Below are 21,481 nucleotides of genomic sequence, written 5' to 3' on the forward strand. Positions count from 1 at the left end.
GATAGAGTGGCACACCTTAGAGCTGATCATTTCACACGGTATAAATCATATCTCAATTCAAAAACAAAGAAACAAACAGATCCTTTATTTTTAAATCCTAACACGGTCCTCTATTGCTTATAAATAAAGGCCCGAACTTTGGAGTTTCATTCCAAACAATCTGGTCTCTGCCTACCTCTCCAGTCAGCCCCTCTACCCCATCCTAAGCCCACCCCATCCTAAGCCCTGAGCTCCAGCCAGGTGGAACTCCTTGCAGTTCCAGGGCCTCTTGGATTCTTTCATGCCCTTATGACTTTGCCTCTGTTTCTGCCTTCGCAGCAACTTCCTGTTCTCTCCTTGTCCTATCTCTAAGGGTCTTCTCATCTCCCAAGACTCAGTTTAGGCTTGATTTCCTCCATAAACGTTTGATTTTTCATCCTCCCCAAGGAACCTTGCTTTGTGTTTCTGCTCTGCCTCGGGCTGACTTTATACATTATTTTGTTGTTGGCATGTCTGTCACTTCCTACAGCACCATCAATTTTTGAAGGCAGAAGTGGTGTCTGACATGTCCCCACGTCCTTGGCACCTTGCACAGTGCCTGGAATATCGAGGGTGCTCAAAATTTGATGATGGAAGGAAAAGAGAGACAGAAAGCAGGCAGTTAGTTAGGAAGTGGTGATGCCATCATTTGTGACCAAGACTGACTCCCTCCAAAACCCTTCACTGGTGACTTTCAAAAAAGCAGATGTCAGGAAGCTGAATTACAGTGGCAAGAAGACCGTGTCACCCAGCAGTGGTGTGGTAAGCCCGCAACTGACACCAGTGTGACAGGGTGCCAGGTGGGAAGGAGACCAGTGCACATCTGGTTCTGTGCCCCCTGCCTCCCATTCCTCCATCCTGTCTCTTAGCCAGCCTTATCTCCTTTGTCATAGAGATGCATGGCCTCCTCCCCATGCTATATATCTTAGCCAAAGGGTAGAGCAGTCATTTTACTCTCAATCTCAAATAGAATACAGTAAGTCCTCCATGTCATCAACAGGTTCTTAGAAACTGTGACTTTAAGTAAAACAAAGTACAGCAGGTCCTCAAATGTTTCCTTCAATGTCATTTCATTATATTGTTTTGTTTTGTTTTGTTTGGTTTGGTTTGGTTTGGTTTGGTTTGGTTTGGTTTGGTTTGGTTTCTGAGACAGAGTTTCATTCTGTCACCCAGGCTGGAGTACAGTGGCATAATCTTGGCTCACACAACCTCTCCCTCCCGAGTTCAAGCAATTCTCATGCCTCAGCCTTCCAAGTAGCTGGGATTACAGGTGCATGCCACCACACCCAGCTAATTTTTGTATTTTTAGTAGAGACAGGGTTTCGCCATTTTGGCCAGGCTGGTCTCGAACTCCTGGCCTCAAGTGATCTGCCCACCTTGGCCTCCCAGAATGCTGGGATTACAGACATGAGCCACCGTGCCCAGCCTGTGTGTTGATGAGAAACAAATACTTGGTTTTGTTTTATGTCATTTCACTTAAAGTCATGGTTTCTGAGAGCCTGTGGACAATGCTGAGGACTTGCTGTATCTTGAGTATCCCAGCCCGTGACTGGGCATGAGCAAATTTGCATCTGAAATCTATTCTGTGCAAGCTCATTTCCTTTTCTATTGTTTTCATCTTTGCACACTTGATTGGTATCAATTGCCTTTGTTAGATATATAGTTAAGAGCAGAATTGTTGCACTAGAGGGCAAGCATACAGGGGGGACTTCAAAAAGTTTGTGGAAAAATTGAATTTAAGATAAAAATAAAAAATATAAACTTTATTACTCAACGTAAACTCCATCAAGTTCAGGACACTTTTGTAAACAACAATACCAGTCATTTTGTCCATCCCTGAAGAACTGAGGGTCCTGGTAATTTAACCATGTCAGTGTAGTCTTTTTTGCTTTGTTAACCGAAGAAAAAAATGGGTGCCCTTTAAAGATGTTTTAAGATTAGGAAACAAAAAGCAATAAGAAGGAGCCAAATCAGGACTGTAAAGTGGATGCCTAATGATTTCCCATTGAAACTCTTGAAAAATTACCCTTGTTTGATGAGAGAAATGATCAGGAGCATTGTTGTCAGGGAGAAGGACTCTCTCCTCAAGCATTTTTCTGCTAAAGCTTTAGCTAACTTTCTCAAAACAAACTCCTAAGAAGCAGATGTTATCATTCTTTGGCCCTTCAGAAAATCAACTGCAAAATGCCTGGAGCATCAAAAAAAAAAAAATTACCTTGACCTTTGCTCCACTTTTGCTTCAACTGGACACTTCCATTCCCTGGTAGCCATTGCTTTGATTGTGCTTTGTCTTCAGGATTGTACTGGTAAATCCATGTTCCATCTCCTGTTCTTGGGAGAAATGTTTCAGGATCTTGATCCCACGTTTTTAAAATTTCCATTGAAAGCTCTGCCTTTGTCTGTAGCTGACCTAGGCACAATGGTTTTGACACCCATCAAGTAGAAATTTGGTCAACCTTAATTTTTTAGTCAAAATAGTGTAAACTGAACCAGTCAAGATGTCCATGGTGTTGGCTCTCATTTGTGCTATTAATTATTGGTCCTATTCAATTAGGACACAAACAAGATTAATTGTTTTCCTCTCCAATTGATGTGGAGATCCGCCTTGGCAGGCTTCATCTTCATTATCATCCCCTCCCTACTTGACAAGTTATCCATTTGTAAACTGCTGATTTCTTTGGGGCATTGTCCTCATAAACCTTTTGTAAAGCATCAGCAACGTCACCTTCCTTCTACCCAAGCATCACCATAAATTTGATGTTTTTTCTTGCTTCAATTTTAGCAGAATTCATGTTGCTCTGATAGAGGCTTTTTTCAAGCTGATATCTTGTCCTTTTTAATGCCTCACATTAGATCCTGTGCAGACATGTTAACAAGTTAGTGGGAGTTGATTTTGATACAAAAAACTTTTGAACTCCATGCATAATTTTTTCATAATATGCATTTTCCATCATTTTCACTTGAGCCATTCCAGTGGGATAAATTACATTCATGAACTCAAATATTCAATTTGCTCATCTAAGTTTTTAAAATGGATTTTTCCCTCACACCAGGGTCAGAATAGCTAAGGGTGAGGACATTTGTGGGTGCTAGGAGTGGGGCAATAGCAGACCCTGAGGAGAGCTGGAGCACTGGCTTGGGATGAAGGCACGAAGCTAGGGTCCTTCATGGTAACAGGCCCCTTCCTCCCTGAGAATGGCTCCCTAGTTGGTTCATTCTCTCTTAGAAAATGAGGTTCAGAACAGCACAGTATAAGGACATTAGTGTCAGGTACGAGACCTGGGTTTTGGACCTACTTTGGTTGACAGCTTGGTGTCTAGAGTTGGCAACTCATTTTCCCTTCTGTATAAGGAGGACGTTAGGTTTTCAGCTCCAGATTTTTGGACACTGACTGGAATCTGGCTCCTCTGCCCCTGAGCCTGCCTCTTCCATCTTCTCACCTGACTGAGGTCATCAGGGTCTCATCTTCTCCCTTCCCACCAGCCAGTCTTCAGGGGTTGGGTACCAGTGGGATGGTGGGCTTGCTCCCCGGGAGGCCCCATGCTTTAGTTGAGCCTAAGACCCCAGCAAAAGCCTTTATTTGACCTTAGTGGGGTGGGGGTGGGATGTTTTTTTCCCCAGCTTTAACTTGGAGCCTGGCTATGACTTCCTCCATATCTACGACGGACGGGACTCTCTCAGCCCTCTCATAGGAAGCTTCTATGGCTCCCAGCTACCAGGCCGCATTGAAAGCAGCAGCAACAGCCTCTTCCTCGCCTTCCGCAGCGATGCATCTGTAAGCAATGCTGGCTTCGTCATTGACTATACAGGTAAGGGCCCTGGTGCCAGAGAGTACTGAGGATAGGTCCAGCCAACATGGCAAAGGGCAAGTAGTGTAGCGTAGTGAGGAGAGCCTGGGCTGGACCACGGCAAACCCACACCAACCCTAGCACTGCTGCCGCCTGCAGAAACCTGCCTTTCCTGAGGCCCCCCCCAGATGGCTTAGTCTTTCACCCCTATATTCTCCAGGGGTGGAAAAAAAGGGGACCAGAATTCTTTTTGCACCTCATCTATTTCCAACTACTACTCTTCTTCTCCTCTTTTTTTATGAGGGTCATTCCTAACTCTACTTCAGCCTCATACCCTCACTTCATAGCTATCAGCTGATATCTTCCTGGGTACTCCACTTCACTAAAGAGGGATGTGAGGCTCAATCTTCCTTTCCACCCAGAGCTTTTCACCATCCTGGGTAACTTCAACATCCCTATGGACAGCCCGTCTAATCCTAGGGTCACGGTGCTTAGACCTGTGTCCCAAGGACACTCCTTGGCTGTACTCTGACACCTCGTCATAGATTGATTACTTTCTGATACCTCCTGATCACATTTGCTCATCCTTCCAGCTGTGCTAATTAAGGCATGTCTATGCTAATTAAGGCAAGTTCAATAGTGTTGTGGTCGAAAGCAAGAGTCAAACATTTTTCTCTTAAAAATAGTAAATATTGTAGGTTTACCTATCACAACTACTCAGCCCTACTACTGTAGTGCTAAAGCAGCCACAGACATAAACAAATGAGTGTGGCTGCATTCTAAGAAAAATTCACTTTCAAAAACAGGCTGTCCCTGCCCGGTTAAGAGCACTGACTGTCAAATTAATTGGATTGAAAGTTCATGTTTACGACTTTACATGTGCGTGACCTTGGATAAAGTATTGAACCTCTTGAAGCCTCCATTTCTTCCTTTATAAAACCATGGTAGGAAAATTCCTGCTTCATAGAAATGGAAAGATCAGTGAGTGCATGCATGAAAGTCCGTGGTACGGTTCCTGGCACATATCACGCATTCTGTAATGTTCAAATATTATTAGTGTAGTAAGGAGTTCCAGGCTCTCAAGCACTCTACTGTCTTCTATGCTATTATCTCTTTTTGACCTTTTAGTCTTCCCTAATTATCTCAAATACCATTATCTAAATCCCAGCTCCCTTCCTGGCTTGATTTGTGAGCTGGGCAAGTTATCATCTCTTGGAACATCATCTACAAAGTGTTGCTAGTAATAATTATGTTGCAGGAGGTTAAGATTAAAAGCTATTTTATACATGCATATTATATATATATATAAAATATATGTGTGTGTGTGTGTGTGTGTGTGTGTATATAATGCTCCATATATACTAAACACTCTACAGATGCTCTGGGAATGATAGATTTTGTTATTGTAACTATAACCCAGGTTCACCCAGGCCTCATCAGCCTGAGCATACAAATGGGGTCACATTACCAGTTAAAATTAAAAATTTTCTGGCTCATGTTCCCCACTTGCATAACATAGGACCTCAGATACCTTTTAAAGTGTCCCCTAATTAAATATTTCCGGCTACCCCTGGGAATATCTCACATTAGCTCACACATAACACTAATTAGAACAGTGGCAGACTTAGTGTTTGCCCGCTGCCAGCACCATCCTAAGTGCTCCATATCCATCAACTCATTGAACTCCTCATAGTTCTCCATTATCTCCTGTTTGTCAGGTACAGTTCTAGAAGACTGGTGTGCAAAATGGAGAATGTTTTACTTGTAGTCTTCTTGCCTCACGGGGCTGGCCTAGGGAATGGATATTCTGCCATCCTCTCTTCCTGCAGGCACCTGCCATTTGGTAAACCTCCTGGGCCCAAACCCTCTTCCACACACTGATATCAGCACAGTCAGACACTTTGGAATTCTAACAGAAGCCATGACTTAGACCCAGTCTGGGACCTCCATTGCTCCCACCACCACCGTCCCCACTCCCATATCATCACCATTTCTTATTATTCATCTCTTCTTTCATATTCTCATCAGTACCCTCAATTGCCTGCCCCCTAGTCCTCCAAGTGTATACACCTTGCAAAACTGTACCCTTTGTTGAACCCACACCCACACAGCTGAGGACACCCAGACGAAGCTGCACAAACATGATACTTAGAGTCACTACAGGTGATGTCGTTTCCCCCAGCCAAGTCTTAGCAACCACCAGAGAAGCCTCTGACTTGACCCAACTGAGTTCCTCTTGGCAGAGATTCCAAAATTCACCCCAAATGTCGCCCCTGTCAGCCTCATTTTTTATAAGATGATTTCATTTCAGCTTCCCTGGATACAGTAAGCTACTGGGTAGAAACCCCCTCAGCTTCCTCTCCAGTCACCTTGTTCATGGCTACCTGACTGTGGCCATCTCTCCCCCAGGTCTTCTCCAGGGAAATTCATGGTTTGAGAGCCATACTTTCAAATCCTCTTTCCCAGTGAAGTTCTTTCCACTGTTGCCTGTTGATCCAAGGTGGTATCTAGAGGGGTCTTTATGTCTAAACCATAACGCAGGGAATAAGACCTCCCCAGCTGCCATCTGAGTCAGCCAAGCAGCCAATTACTGGAGAGAGGGGAGAAGAGAGGTACAGCCTACAGATGCATCCCACATCACCCTATGAGGCTCTGTAGTGCAAGTATCAAGATAAAGATAACTATGTGTGTTTGAGGGGTGGGGGGTGCCTATTGAAAGCCTCAAGCATCCTTCATTAGTTCCTTCCTTCCTTCCTTCCTTTCTTCCTTCCTTCCTTCCTTCTTTTCTTCCCAGACTACACACCTCCTAATATTAGTCACCCTCTACTATCTCCCTGGGCCTCTGGTCTAGTAGCCCATTTGGTGGAACCCAGGGACCCCTGCCTTACCCTCTGGTCTGCTTCTGCCTATGCCAGGATTCTTGGTTTCCTTGAATGGGTCTACTTTGCTATCAGGTCTCATGGCTTTGATGATATTCTCCCATGCACAATATCTTTCTTTATAGGGCAGGCTCCATCACTTCATAACTGTATGGCCTGAAACAAGTTGCCTAACTCCTCTGAGCATTGCTTCCTCATCCACAAAAAAGGGACAGTGACATTAAATGAAGGAGTTGTTGTGAGGGTTAGCAAATAGACACAGCACCAAGCAGAGTGCCCAGTGCCAATAAGTATTTGACATGTACTTTGATCCACCCACTTTCATCCCACCTCCTTTTTCCTACTCTGTCATTGGTATTGCATTTGCTGTGCCTTTGTTTGGAAGGGAGAATGGGGCTTACCCAGAGGAAGACAGTACATGTTCTTTTCTGTTTGCTGAAGATATAAAGTGTGAGCATAATGTTTTGCACATGTAATAAGTGTGGGATATTTATAATATGAATATTTGTGATAGATGTATGTGTCCCATATGCTTTACCAGTTCATGGCAAAGAACTTAGACATTCCATACCCTGTGAGTCTGGAGGGAACCATAGATGGAGAAGCAGCCCACTGAGGACCTCCACATGGAGGCAGGGCTGGGTCCTCAGGAAAAGCAGAATTGGCCTCTGCATCCAGGAGGCATCAGTGTCCATGTCTTTTAGAGAGATCCATGGCTCTGCTAATGCTGAGAGTCTGAATATCCTGGGAGCTGTGGCTTCAGGGGTCTTGCTAAGGGAGGTGAAAGGGGCCTACCAGAGCCCCACACAGAAAGATGTTGCTGGACTCAGTTGGGTTTAGCACAGTGGAAATTACTCTCTGAGATTAACCCTTACTCTGACCCAAGGCAGAGAGACCAGGAGCCTTTCTCCACACCCAGCTTCCCAAGTGAGAAGCAGAAACAGTTTGGTAGAATCTTAGGAAATATCTAGTTTCAAATCAAAAAACCAGTCAGAGCAATTTAAGCAAACAAAGGGGTAACTTATTATAAAAACACAAGAAACAGAAACCCACTCAAAACAATCTGACACAAAAAGGAGACATTATTATAAGAAAACAACTAACAACCTAAGTAACTTAAGCTAAAAGATGTCTATATTTTAACAATACAGATAACAACAACTCTGACACAAAAAAGCAAAGTATTTTTAGAATACAAGAGCCCAAGGGCAGAAAGCATCAACTCCCCAAGGACTGGAATCAGGATGGCAGAGGCACATACCAAGACCATCATCCACACTCCAGGATCGTTCTCTCTCCTCCCTGCCTCCTTCTAAGCACTTGCTACATTCTCCCCTCCCTGCAGATCAATTGTCCTTGCTTTTCCATTCTCCTGGGATAAGTGTGGCTGTCTCACTCTTGACATTTTTTTTTTTCTTTGAGACAGAGCGTCACTCTGTCACCCAGGCTGGAGTGTGGTGGCGCAATCTCGGCTCACTGCAACCTCCACCTCCCAGGTTCAAGTGATTCGCCTGCCTCAGCCTCCTGAGTAGCTGGGATTACAGGTGTACATCGCCACACCTGGCTAGTTTTTGTGTTTTTAGTAGAGGTGGGGTTTCGCCATGTTGGCCAGGCTAGTTTCGAACTCCTGACCTCACGTGATCTGCCCACCTTGGCCTCCCAAAGTGTTGGGATTATAGGTATGAGCCACCGTGCCTGAATCACTCTTGGCTTCGAATCACTTCCCAATTTATATTCCAGTTTCAGATCCCAAAGGATCATCTGAGGGACCAGGCTTAATTCAAGTGTCCACTGAGCAGCATCATGGGATTAGGCTTTTGCAGAAGGGGCAAGAGCAGATCAGGCATTTTTATTTGTTTATTCATTCAGTAAGTATGAATTGAGCAGCTACCATATGCCAGACCTTCTTAGAACAGACCAGGAAACCAAACAAAGTCTCTGCCTCCATGGAATTCACATCCTCGTGACAACTAGACTGACGGACCCTTTGGTAGATGAGATGTTGGAAGGCCACCTGGTTCTAAGGCAAAGAGGGGTGGGGCTTTAGATGTCTCTGTTCAGTTGCTTCTGAAGGGTGATTGTAGTGTCTTAGTCATCTCTGGGCAGACTTTCTAGGAGATGATTCTGAATGCAGTCATGTCATCTGCGGATTTCTGTTAGACCATTGATCAGAGGCACTTCTATTCTGAATTCATCCTCCTAGATGGCTTTACCCTTTGCTAAAAGGAAACAGAGAACAGCAGGGATCCTGTCTTTTGGATACAGTTACTAAAATAGAGTCACAGGGAGGTGTATGTCTTTCTCCAGGCCATGGATTTCAACAGAACCAGTGGGGTGGAAGGCCCTTTATTCTCATATACCAGCATGTGTGGCAGCCTTTTCCTAGGCAGGAATGTGCTGAAACATCCACGCACATGCGAGACATATTCATTCATTCAACAAATGCTTGGTGACTCCTACTTCATGCCATGCACTGTGCTGGGTGTTGAGAATACAGCAGGGAGCAAACTAATCATGGTCCCTACCCTAATGTAACTTACAGGTGAGTGAGGGAAACAGCAAGAAGTAAGAAGCATAAGAAGTTAGGAAAGAAAACAACAGGCTTCTCTGAGAAAGAAATCAGAAGGGTCGTTAGTGAAGGCCTCTCTGAGCAGAGTCCATTTAGACAGAGCCCTAAAGGTTAAGTAGAAGCCCTCTGTGCCAGAATGGGGGCCAGGGGCATTTCAGAGGGAAGAGTTTGAAGTGTGTGTTAGAGAATCTGAAATAACACAGGAAAGACGAAAGTGAATCGATTTTTAATGGAAGGTCCTAAAAAGCATGTATCTTCTCTTTCAAGCCCTTGGAAGAAACACAATAGGCCTGGAAGCTATGGCCACACTGGCTACCACCCCTGTTCCCACCACCTGCTGCTGTTAGGGGTCATTCTTCTTAAATGCAAAATAGAACTATCTTCCATTCTGCCTCCTTTTAAAGGAATGCATGTTTGTTGGAAAAATAAAACAACATAAAAGCATATAAGATATACTCTTAAAGACTTAGCATGCCCCCAAATACCATCATCCCGTGCAGTACCATTATTAACAGCTTGGTATCTCATTTTGGATATTTTCTATAAATATAAAGTAATGTAAAGTCTGCACCAGGAGTTGGCAAACTTTTTCTGGAAAGGGCCAGAGAGTAAGTATTTTTACTCCAGATGGTCTCTGTTGCCACTGCTCAGCTCTGCTTCGTAATGCTAAAGGCAGCCACAGACAATATGTAAACAAATGGCTGTGTTCCAGCAAAACTTTATTTACAAAACCAGGCAGCCACCGACCTGTGGGCTGTAGTTTGCTGATCCCTGTTCTATATGAATGAGATTGCACCATATGTACTCATCTGTAATCTGATTTTTTTGTATGTGAGCCCAAGAATAGATCTTGGACTCCTTCCGATATCAGTATTCAAAGAATAGTGCTATTCTTTTAAAAGGCTGCTAGTGTTTCAGTAGATGGTCTTAATCCACCCTTTGTAACCAGTTCCTTACTGGTTGAATGTTTGGGTTGTTTTCAGATTTTTGCAGTTATAAGGTTTGGAAGTAAGCCTCAACTATTAGGACCAGAGAGAAGCTGGCTCTTCTCATTTTCCCATTTTGAAGGGCTTTGGTTTTATTTATTATAATCACCATGATGTTTTAGTCATTGAGTGTTATCAGTCACAGCTGAGCTTTGGTTTGGCTGACTAAAGACCTGATTTTGGTCTTAATTCTACCTCTAAATAGCTGAAAGGCTCGGAAGACTCATTTAGCCTCTCTGATCACCATATTCCTCATCTATAAACTGAACATGAGCATAACTGGCCCTGCCTTCTGCAGAGGGTATTGTGAGACACAAATGAGATAACGGTTTGGAAAGTGCCTTAAAAATTATGAAGTGATACTCCTATGTAAGGGGCTATCATCATTATCATTATCCTTGTCATTATTATTAATGTGGTAATGCTTGGGATGATGAGCTCATCTTTCTCTTACGTGTGAGTAAATATAGAATAGAGTCTGTAGTTGGAATCATTGATGTGGTTGTTGATTTTCCAAGCCTCAAAGTATTCAGCCAAACAATTCAGCAGCCATTTATTAAGCCTCTATTATGTGCCAAATAGGGCCAGCCTTGGTGCCAAGTTCTGTGCTAGTTGCCAGGGTTATGAGAAGACTAAGTGATGAACCCTCTCCTCCAGGAGTTCAGAACCTACTAGAAAGAAATACCCTTACCAAAGCTACCAAAATAGTGTGATACATGTTATAACCAGGGAAAGAAAAACAGAATTCTGCCAGAGAGAAGGTGGCATTAAAAGTGTAGGAGTTTGCCACACAAATAAGGAAAGAAAGGATGTTCTGACATCTGTAAAATTCTGGGCCAGTCATACCCAGCTAGGGTCCAATGCTGGTGCAGCAGTTACCCAAAAACACAGTTGCTTAAATGAGGTAGACGTTGATCAGCCTTCCTATAAAAGAAATCTGGAGGACAGAGCCCAAGATTGATAAGGGAATTCCACCTTGGCTCCTTGTGTCTCCCTACTCTACCATACTAGTCCATGGATCCCATTTCAAGGTTATTTCAGATCCAAGATGGCAACTGAGGTTCCAGCCATCCTGTCTGAGTTCTAGACTGACAGAAGGAGGAAAGATGGAAAGAAGGAAAGGCCAATAGGCATTTCCCTCAGCTGAGTCAACTTCCCTTAAGCAGCCTTTTTAGAAGTTCCACAATAATCCACTGAAGATATTTATTAAGCGCCCACCATGTGACAGACACTGGAATACAGCCATGAACAAAACTGAACAGCTGCCCTTCTGAAATCTATATTCTAGTGGAGGAAGACAGAAAAAAATAAGGTTAATATAGAGCCGATGAGAGCATTAACTGCAGTGGAGAGAAATATAGCAGAGGAGAGTGTTGGGGGCATTGGGGAGAGGAGTACTGCAATTTTAAGTAGCTGCTCAAAGAGTGTCACTGAGGGAGAAATTGAGCTAAGTCCTGAAAGAGGTAAGAGAGGAAGCCACAAAGACCAGAGGCCAGTGTGGTTGGAGCAAAGCTAGCATAGAGACAACAGGAGCTGAGGTCACAGAGGGGATGACTGGAGCCACATGTGCAGGGCCTTGAAGGCCTGTTAGGATTTTGGTTTTACCCCGAGTGAGACAGGAGGCTATTGGATTGTTTTCAGCAGACATGATCTAACTCGTGTTTACATCTCTTTGTCCAGACCTAGCTGCCCAGGAGGCTGGGAAATGTAGAATTTGACTGATGCCTTGAAGTTCCGGATAAAATCAGAGTTCTGTTATTGAAGGATGAAGGTGGGGAAAGTGGTTATTGGGGACTACAGCTAGTTTTGCCTCTTACGAGCTGTGTGAACTTTGATTCCAAGTTACTTAATTTTTCTGAACTTTAAGGTTTAACCCACTTTGAATTTATAAAAAGGATAGAAGAAACAAAAGACATGATGACAGATCCCTGGATCTCTATGACTCACATATGGGTCACCCAGTGGCCAGTTCTATTCTGGCCGGAGCCACTAGGCATATGGAGAAGACAGATTTGATAAAGGAGGTCAAGGCAATGCATCACGGGGCACATGGGGAAACCGCTGAGGTGTTCCCTGCAATGAGTGGCCATGTTCTGGGTCCCACTTGGGTTTAAATGCAGTAGTGCATCCAGAGCCGCTCCACTCTCAGCTGTGGGCAACGACTTAAGGTGCAGGATGGTCTCACATGCTCCCATGCAAGAGTGAGACTCTCAGAGTCCCATCCCATCAGTCAACCAGATGATTGGCAGCTGAGTGACAGCCTCAAGCAGCACTGCCTCCTGTGTAGGTAATCTAGAAGGTACCCAGGTGACAAAGACCACCCTCAGCAAAACTCCTCCTGAGCCATTCATCTCTGATGAATGAACTCTGATCCCTTCTATTCTGGTTCTTCCCTTCTTTCCTTAGGGGAAATTGCCACTCTTTGAATTTCTGAGTCCTTCTGCAAGGACTGTCAGGACCCTTTTGTGAGTCCCCATCTCTAGACCTCTCTGTTGCCCCCCAATAATGTATCCTCCAAAATGCTCTTCAATCAACCTGATACTCAGTTGTATATCCCTGGTATTGACTGGCCTCAGCTGTGTCCTCTTACTTCCCAGCCCTGGTGACAACCCTCTTGACCATCAGTTATCTTAGGACAGGAAATCTGTTCTAAGGAACAGGAACAAATGAGGAAAGGCAATCATGCATAGAAGCATGAGCATGGGCTCCCAGGAGCTGCTCGGGATTTCTAGCTGATGGTGAGGGATGCTGGAGAGCATCCTACGGAGAGTCAGGACCTGGACTAGTACTCCCAAGCCACAGGTAATGTCAAGAGCTGTCTTGTCTGGTGCAGAGGGACAGAGTAGAGGACTGTTACTCACATCACTGTATGACTGATAGGGAAGAAGACATATAAGGATCAATAGCCACATGAAAAAATACTATAGTTTTCATAAACTGGCAAGCACCCAATACCCAACGCAAAGCCCTGGAAAACTGCACTGGAGACATCAACTTATCCCACTGGACAGGTAACCCAACCCAGAGGTGGAAGTGGGTTTTGTACTTCCTCCCTGAATCTAAGTATTGGTATCCATGCACTCAGAAGTACCTGCAACAGATGGGTGTGACTGGGCCTGCAGAACGGATGCCAGCTCCACTCCCCAGCCAGTGGTACAGATGGGGCAGAAGAGAGAGGAAGAGAAAGAGTATCTCCAAAAGCAGGCTGTCTGCCTTGCTCCTCAGGGGAACACGAAACGCCAGGAGGCTGCTGAGTGTGAGGGGTCAAAGATGAGCAAAGGGGTGGGCTGTGCCTAAGCACTGACCTTTACCACAATGACCCTGCTGGCAGCCGAGATGTGGGCCAGGGACCATCAGCCCCCACCAGCCAGAGAAACACATGCTTCCTTTGGGGAGGAGCAAGCAGGGGATGAGAGAGGGCCTCAGGGATTTTGCTGGGGCTCCTTCCTTTGTGGGTCAAGGCAAGAATATGGGGAGAGGCGGGGAAATTGCCCTCTTCAATGTGATTTCCATCCTTCAATTTCTACCCAAATTTAGAGACGTTTCTAGACCTGAGGGGAATAGGAACCACAGTCGCACATCCCTGTGTGCTCTGTAGCTAATTAAAGTCAGGTTCTCCTCATGGGCCCTGCAGCCCAAGAATAGCCTCCTCATGTGCCCTCTGTGTGTGTGCACGTGTTTGTGTTTCTTTTTCCCAGAAAACCCACGGGAGTCATGTTTTGATCCTGGTTCCATCAAGAACGGCACGCGGGTGGGGTCCGACCTGAAGCTGGGCTCCTCTGTCACCTACTACTGCCATGCGGGCTACGAAGTTGAGGGCGCCTCGACCCTGAGCTGCATCCTGGGGCCTGATGGGAAGCCCGTGTGGAACAATCCCCGGCCAGTCTGCACAGGTGGTGGGAGCCCGGGGATGGCAGGGGTCTGAGGAACTGAGGGCATGCCAGGGGCAGAAGGCGCTGTGGGCTGGGGAAAGGAAGGGGGCATGGTCCTCAAGGCTGGCTCCTCCAAGCCTGGCACACCTGGGTTTGCCATGGATGTGTATAGAAGTGGCTTATAATTCACTAGATGTGCAGTTCCTGTCAAGGTGTCATCTCAGGTCACACGGTGTCCCCACCCCCATTCACATAGTTGCTCGTGCCCTCAACAGAGGCCTCCAGACATGCCACGTCAGGGGGCTCACACCAGGGAGAAGTCGTTTAAAGGTGGCCCCTGGACTAGTTCCTAGGCCTAGGGAAAATCACCGAGAGATCAGTTATATCGAAGTAAGGCCCGCAGAGTGTGCTGATTCCAGGTGGGTGTGGGTGAACCACGGGGGTCCTGACAAGAGGGATAGGAATGAGTAGCAGGGCTTTAAGAGCTTGGTGACCACCCATTGAAAAGCAAAGGGTACCCCTTTGTCATGGTAAGAGAGGCAGGCTCAGGACCCGCCCTTTGTGGAAAATGGGCATGGAGGAGGGGAACAGAAGGTGGCTGGGTCACATGGCCTGGCCGCTCCCCATGGGGTTAGTCCAGGGAAGCTTCAGCTCCCTGCTCATGCTGACGCTCACTCTCCAGGTCAGATGTCAGCCAGGGGCAGCAGATCATTTCTAGGCCCCATGTGTAAGCAGAGGAGGTTCCTAATATGCTCCCTAAGGCTGTGACTTCAGGGACTAATGCCAGGGTTAATAGGTAGAGGGCAAGAACTGACACCTGCCCAAGAGAGCCCTCGGTAGCTTCAGGGCAAGTTTCAGGCCACATGCCAGGCCAGGGGCGCATGTCCTTGGGCAGGGCAGGGTCCGCAGGACTTCCCTTCTCCAAGCTAGGGGCCGCCTACCTCAGGGCAGCCCTACTGGGCTCAGAAGCTCAGGCTGGGGCAGGACAAAGGATGGTCACTGATAAGAGGCCCACAAGGTCACCTGACTCTCTATTTCTTTCTCTTTCAGCCCCCTGTGGGGGACAGTATGTGGGTTCGGATGGAGTGGTCTTGTCCCCCAACTACCCTCAGAACTACACCAGTGGACAGATCTGCTTGTATTTTGTTACTGTGCCCAAGGACTATGGTATGGGTTTTGGTGGTTGTTGTTCATATGTTTTCTGACTCCTCACCCTCATTCCAGAATGGGCAATTCCTCAGACTCCTCCTAATTATACAGCCCCATTGTGGGAACTGCAGAACAGTCTCCCAAAAAGGACAGCTGAGTGCTGACGTTCTAAAACGGGCTGTAGAATACATTCCTGACACAAGAGGGCAGAAGGGCATAAGTGAGCCCCGCCAGAACCAAGGGGACAGAGTTGGTGAGAAACTGGCCAAGACAGAGGGAAGGCAAGGTACCCCAGGGAGCTACCCAGTATGGCCCAAGTCCTAAGGGAGGTGCCGCAGATCTAGACCTGTTGGGGACCCAGGGTGAATGGCCAAGGAGCAGGAGGGAGGAAAGGAATGGGATGGAGCTGGGCTTGAAAGTGCAGGTGAGGGAGACCAGGAGCCACATCATTCTGGTGTCCCATCTGAGAACCAAAGCCTGATCCAGAAGCTATTGGTAGGACAAGCAAGAAAAAAGTGAAAAACAGGCCAGTGCCCTGGGAAGACAGAGAAACTTCCAGATTCCAAGAGATGTGGGCAGAAAAAACCAAGCTCATTACCTTGTTGGCAGTGAGGACATTCAAGAATCCTGCCAGCCCTGGAGGCATTCAGAAAGATGAAGGGCAACCAGGTGACCAGGCTGGCTTCTTTCTTCCTGGATCTCCTCTTTGTAGGAGGACTAACAACCATGTCTAAACACAATTGATGTTGGGTGTGGCAAAGGACATCAACACGTCCCAACCATCTAGGGGAGAAGCAGGAGGGAGGGAGCAGCCTGCAGAGAGCTAACTCCTTATTCCCCAAGACAGGAGGGGCAAGCACAGAGCAAGGCCTGATGCTTGAGGTATTCACCAAACATTTAGTAAGCACCCACTGGGGGCCATGCACTCTCCTGGGTCCTGGAGTTGCAGAGATGAGAGGGACATGTTCTCTGTCCTCTATAAATTCCCAGTCTCATCTCTACCCATAGCTCCAGCCATCAGTACACCCACTCCTTCCCCAGAACCAGGACACTTACGTACATGTACACACACTCCCCAATATACTGAGGTGGCAGGAGCCTCAGACCTGCAGGATCACAGTTAGAAAAGTCCTGAAAGGCTGTCCAATCTGATCTGCTACCCAGAGCAGAATCCTTGGTAGGTGGGCATGCAGTTTGAGCTTGAATCCCCCCAGTAATAAGGAGCTCACAGCACTCACTACAGATCTCTGTATACAGTTTTCACCTCAATGACACTGACTAACTGGCCTTGGGACACCTGAATGTGGAGTCCTGACATCACATGGAGAAAGGGATGGTACCAAAAGCTCTCTGATGGCCTCCAGTAGCTGCTGCAGCTGCTATCTGGAAAAGGAACAAACTTGGTTCTGTTTCGCTTCTACCCGCCTGACCGTTGGGTGCAGCGGGTGCAGGGGGTGTTGTCTTGACCCTTGTGAAGCGCAGCCCGGCCTTCCCAGCTCCCCGCCTCCCTGTGCCCTCCCTGTGCCGGGTGTCTGGCCGCTGCCAGACTGTGCGGCTGCACTAACCAGTGCAGCACGCCACGGCCCAGGAACCGACAACTTCCCCAGGGCTGCCCTCCTCCTGGCTTGGGCCCCTAGACCCCGAGATCCCCTCTCCTGCCCCCAGCGTGCCTGCCCAGTCCCCACACCGTGTCTCCTCCACAGTGGTGTTTGGCCAGTTCGCCTTCTTTCACACGGCCCTCAACGATGTGGTGGAGGTTCATGACGGCCACAGCCAGCACTCGCGGCTCCTCAGCTCCCTCTCGGGCTCCCACACAGGTATCGGGGGCTCGGCCAGGGTGGGGACGGTTATGGGCTGGGGGCATCACGGCCGGCTAAAGGAAGGAGGCTCTAGAAGCACCCCATGGCCGCAGGTGGAACCCTAGGGCTCTGCGTGCGTGTGGTGCTCTGGTGCTGTCTGCAACGCAGCGGCCAGCTCCTGAGAGCTCTCACTAGCGGGGCCTTCAGCAGCTGCCCTCACCCAGGCTGTGTCTACAACGCCCCCTTGTGGTGTAGCCTTCTGTTGGTTCTTACTCAAATACAACTTTTTTCTTATTATTAATGTGTTGCATTTTCATCATAGAAAACTTAGTGACAAAACAAAATAATTGCATACAGAATCAAAATAAAGACTACCCCGAAAGAGCCACTGACAAGATGTAGTGGATTTCCTTCTGGTCTTTGTATCTACTTCGACGTTTACATATTTTATTCAACAAACCAATATACATATTTTATTGAAATATTCACTGCGAGCTTTTCTCTGTCATTTTTTTTTCTTGTAGGCTAGGATTTTTAAGTGCCACATAGTAATCTCTCATACAGTTAGTTAAAATTTATGTAACAAATTCCCTATTATTGAACATTTAGACTGTAATGTTTTGTGCTTATGAATAGTAATGCAATGTATTATACATACATCTTTATATACATTTCTGTCACTTTAGAGTATCTAGAAGTGGAATTGTCAGCGTAAAGGATATGTGAGATCTTTAAGGCTTTTTGTGCAGATTATCAAATATCCCTCTAGAAAGATCTTGTCAGTTTGATCACCAACAATAAAAAAGAGGGTATGTTTTCTTCTTATAAAAACCAGGTAATTAAAAAAACAAAAGCGTCATCAGTTTGAAAAGTGAAAAATGGTATCTCATTTTCTAATTTGCCTTGCTTTATTATTAGTTAGGTTAAATTTTTATATGTTTATTGGCCTGTGCATTTTTTATTTGTGAATTTATTGTGAATTTGTGTCGATTTTTCTATAAGCACTTATTTTCTTATTTATTGAGCAGAGCTCCATATTTTAACCTATATAAATATATACATAATATGCTATGAAAAGCCCTCCTCTCCAGCTTGTCTTTTGCTATATAATTTTCGTCAAGGTGCTTTAATGTCAGAATATGTAAATTTCTCATGCTATCAAATCTATCAATATTTTCTTTTATAGTTTTCTCCTTTGCTTTTATGCTGGTCAAATAAATATTCCTCTGTGTTTTCTTTCACTTCTTAGTTTCATCACACTGCTTTAATACCTTTGGAATTTATTTTGATTTATTATTTGATATAGGGAATCTAACCATATTCTTTCAAATATAGTTAATCAGTTGTCCTAGCAGAATTTTCAAAATGCCAAATTTACATATACTAAATATTTATGAAGTGTCTGTTCCTAGACTTTTTATCCATTTCTTCTAAATGTCTATTTATTCCTTTTTCAGTTTTAATTATTGTAACACTATAATAGTGTTTACTATATAATAATTTTAAACACATGGTATTATAAGTCCCCAGAGCCATCCTTTTTTTGAATTTTTATTGGCTGTTGTTGCTTACTTTTGCCTCCAAATTAAATTTAGAAATATTTTGTCAAGTTTAAAACATTGCATCAAAATCTTGACTGAGATTTAATAAAACTTACACGTTAAATTAGTGAACTCACATGTTTATAATATTAACTCTTCCTCCCATCCAGGAATACAATATGTCTCTCCATTTGTTTATCTTCTGTAGCCCTTGGAACGATGCTATAATTTTTATTTAGGCAGTATTCATTTTTTGTTAACTTTATTCCTAGACATTTCATGGAGATTTTTGTTGCTGTTGTAAATGGGTCTTTTTCCCTCGTTATGTTTTCTAGCTGGTCTTTGCTAGTATATTCAAAGACTGGCGTTTGTGGCATATTTGCTTCGTAAAGTCATTGGACTCTTCATAATACTGCTTTCACTGCCAACTAATTCTCCTGGCTCCTCTAGGCAAGAAGTAATATCATCTGCAAATAAATTTGTTTCATTATTTTATCTCCTCCTTTTCAATGACTTTTCTTTTATTTTTTTTTTTTCACAGTTATTGGTGTATTCAGGTATATGACTCTAATATCAATGTTGATATTTTAGCTTTTAGTAAAAAAATCCATTTCATAATTTCCTTTACATTTAGCACCACAATTTATATAATGTACTACGGTGATGTTTACCCTGCTTTGTATTAGCGGTGATATTCCTGCCTTTGTTATGCTGCATCGTGCATTCATCATCCCCTTTTTCCTTGGCTGTACCAGGTGTTTTGGTTTTTTGTTTGTTTGTTTTTTCAATTTTTATTGCTGCAATTTATCAATTATTCTGCAGAGTATGTTGTTATTTTTTTATTAGTCTCTGCCTTTATTTCATCATGTCCTTCCTCATATTTTTCTTCTGATTATTTTGTTCTTGTTCTAACTGCTTGAATTGAGAGCTCTGTTCATTATTTTCTCTGCGTAATAAAGAACATGTTTACAGCGATGTATTCACCTCCAAGCATAGTTTTGGCTTCATGCTATAAATTTTGATATGTACTATGTTCATCATAATTACTTTTTAAATAGCTCGTCATGGTGTTGTTTACTCTTTTTGCCCAAGAGTTGGCTAAGAATGTCTTTTCTTTTCCCCTAAGAACATGGATTTTGTTCTTGTTGCATTAAACTTTTGTGTTAATTTATATTTTTATTTCCATGTAGTGAGAGAATGTGGCCTGTACCATTTCTTCTTTGAGGATTAATTGAGGTCCTCTCAGTAGCCAAGGACCTTTTTTTTTTTTTTTTTTTTTTTTTTTTTAGTTTTCTAAATATCTAAGAAGGATGTGTATTCTCTGTAAGGTAGAGAAGCAGGAGGACAAATGAGCTGAGGCTGTACAATCACACTCTTTTTTTCTTAGCTCTCCTATTTGCTTTCTAGATGACTTAGGGCACAATACTTGACCTCTCTGAGCTTCCTCCTCTGTAAAATGCAAAGAGAAAGAATCCTACTTCCTATAGTGTTAGGAGTAAATGAGATTTGTAATTGCCATTAAATCAATCTTACTCAATTTTGTTATTCAAATCTATTGTATCAGTGATTCTCAACCAAATGATTTTTTTGGAACCACCACCTCACACATACACACCCAACCAAGAGTGTAAATCAGGAACTCCTGGAGTAGGATGCCTTTTCAAAACAGATAGATAGATAGATAGATAGATAGATAGATAGATAGATAGATGTATAGCTATAGATTTAGAGGTATAGTAAGGATCAAGTAAAGAGAGAGAGGTCTACATTTAAGACCTATAGATATAAATATGGATATAGATATAAGTGTATAGGACCAATAGAAACAGGAAGGAAAGGAAAGGAAGGGAAAGGAAGGGAAAAGAAAGAAGGAAGGAGAAGGTGGGGGAGAATCCCAGCACTTTGGGAGGCCGAGACGGGCAGATCACGAGGTCAGGAGATCGAGACCATCCTGGCTAACATGGTGAAACCCCGTCTCTACTAAAAAATACAAAAAACTAGCCAGATGAGGTGGCGGGCGCCTGTAGTCCCAGCTACTCGGGAGGCTGAGGCAGGAGAATGGCATAAACCCAGGAGGCGGAGCTTGCAGTGAGCTGAGATCCGGCCACTGCTCTCCAGCCTGGGTGGCAGAATGAGGCTCCGTCTCAAAAAACAAACAAAAAAAAAGGTGGAGGAAGAAGAGAGAGTGAGAGAAAGAGAGAGAGAGAGAGAGATGTATAAGACCTGTAGATATCAAACTCCTGACCTCAAGTAATCCACCTGCCTCAGCCTCCCAAAGTACTGGGATTACAGTGAAACCCTATCTCTACTAAAATTACAAAAATTCGCTGGGCATGGTGGTGGGTGCCTGTAATCCCAGCCACTCGGGAGTCTGAGGCAGGAAAATCACTTGAACCTGGGAGGCAGAGGTAGCAGTGAGCCGAGATCGCGCCATTGCACTCCAGCCTGGGCAAGGGAGCGAGACTCCATCTCAAAAGAAAAAGAAAAAAAAACCTGTAAGTATCAATATCAGTGTATTCAGAGAGTCCCTTATTCCTCATTTGGAGAAACACTGTAATGAGCCATTGATACTGATGGGAGTGCACTATGTCCCTGTCCCTAAGTTGTGTTGGGGGAGAAAAAGCTTAAGGACTGCTACTCAACAGTCTTCATTTTGTTTTTCTATTTGATGTATCAATGACTGTGAATGTTGCATGAAAGTATTTCCCATTACAATTATGATATTTTGTTGTCTTCTTGTATTTCTAGCAATTTTTGCATCTGTTTTCCTGACATATCTTCTCTCATTTTCTCCAACTCTTTTTCTTTTAAGAGGAAGTTGACTCATTCATTTTACAAGTGAATTATTTGGTCTGATATCTGTCATCTTGTATTGTTGTT

The 21,481-nt window shown here is 44.5% G+C and overlaps 1 protein-coding gene across 1 annotated transcript in view; it reads left to right on the forward strand.

The window, feature by feature from the left end:
* CSMD2 (CUB and Sushi multiple domains 2) overlaps positions 1-21,481 on the forward strand; it is a 621,011-nt gene that overhangs the window by 483,714 nt on the left and 115,816 nt on the right. The window contains exons 29-32 of the mRNA XM_011955655.1: positions 3,640-3,827; positions 13,939-14,133; positions 15,163-15,279; positions 16,965-17,078. Of these exons, the coding sequence (XP_011811045.1) occupies positions 3,640-3,827; positions 13,939-14,133; positions 15,163-15,279; positions 16,965-17,078 (614 nt within the window). The remainder of the gene's footprint in view (positions 1-3,639; positions 3,828-13,938; positions 14,134-15,162; positions 15,280-16,964; positions 17,079-21,481) is intronic.

This window comes from Colobus angolensis, unplaced genomic scaffold, assembly GCF_000951035.1.
Source record: "Colobus angolensis palliatus isolate OR3802 unplaced genomic scaffold, Cang.pa_1.0 Scaffold4, whole genome shotgun sequence".
Lineage (NCBI taxonomy): Eukaryota > Metazoa > Chordata > Mammalia > Primates > Cercopithecidae > Colobus > Colobus angolensis.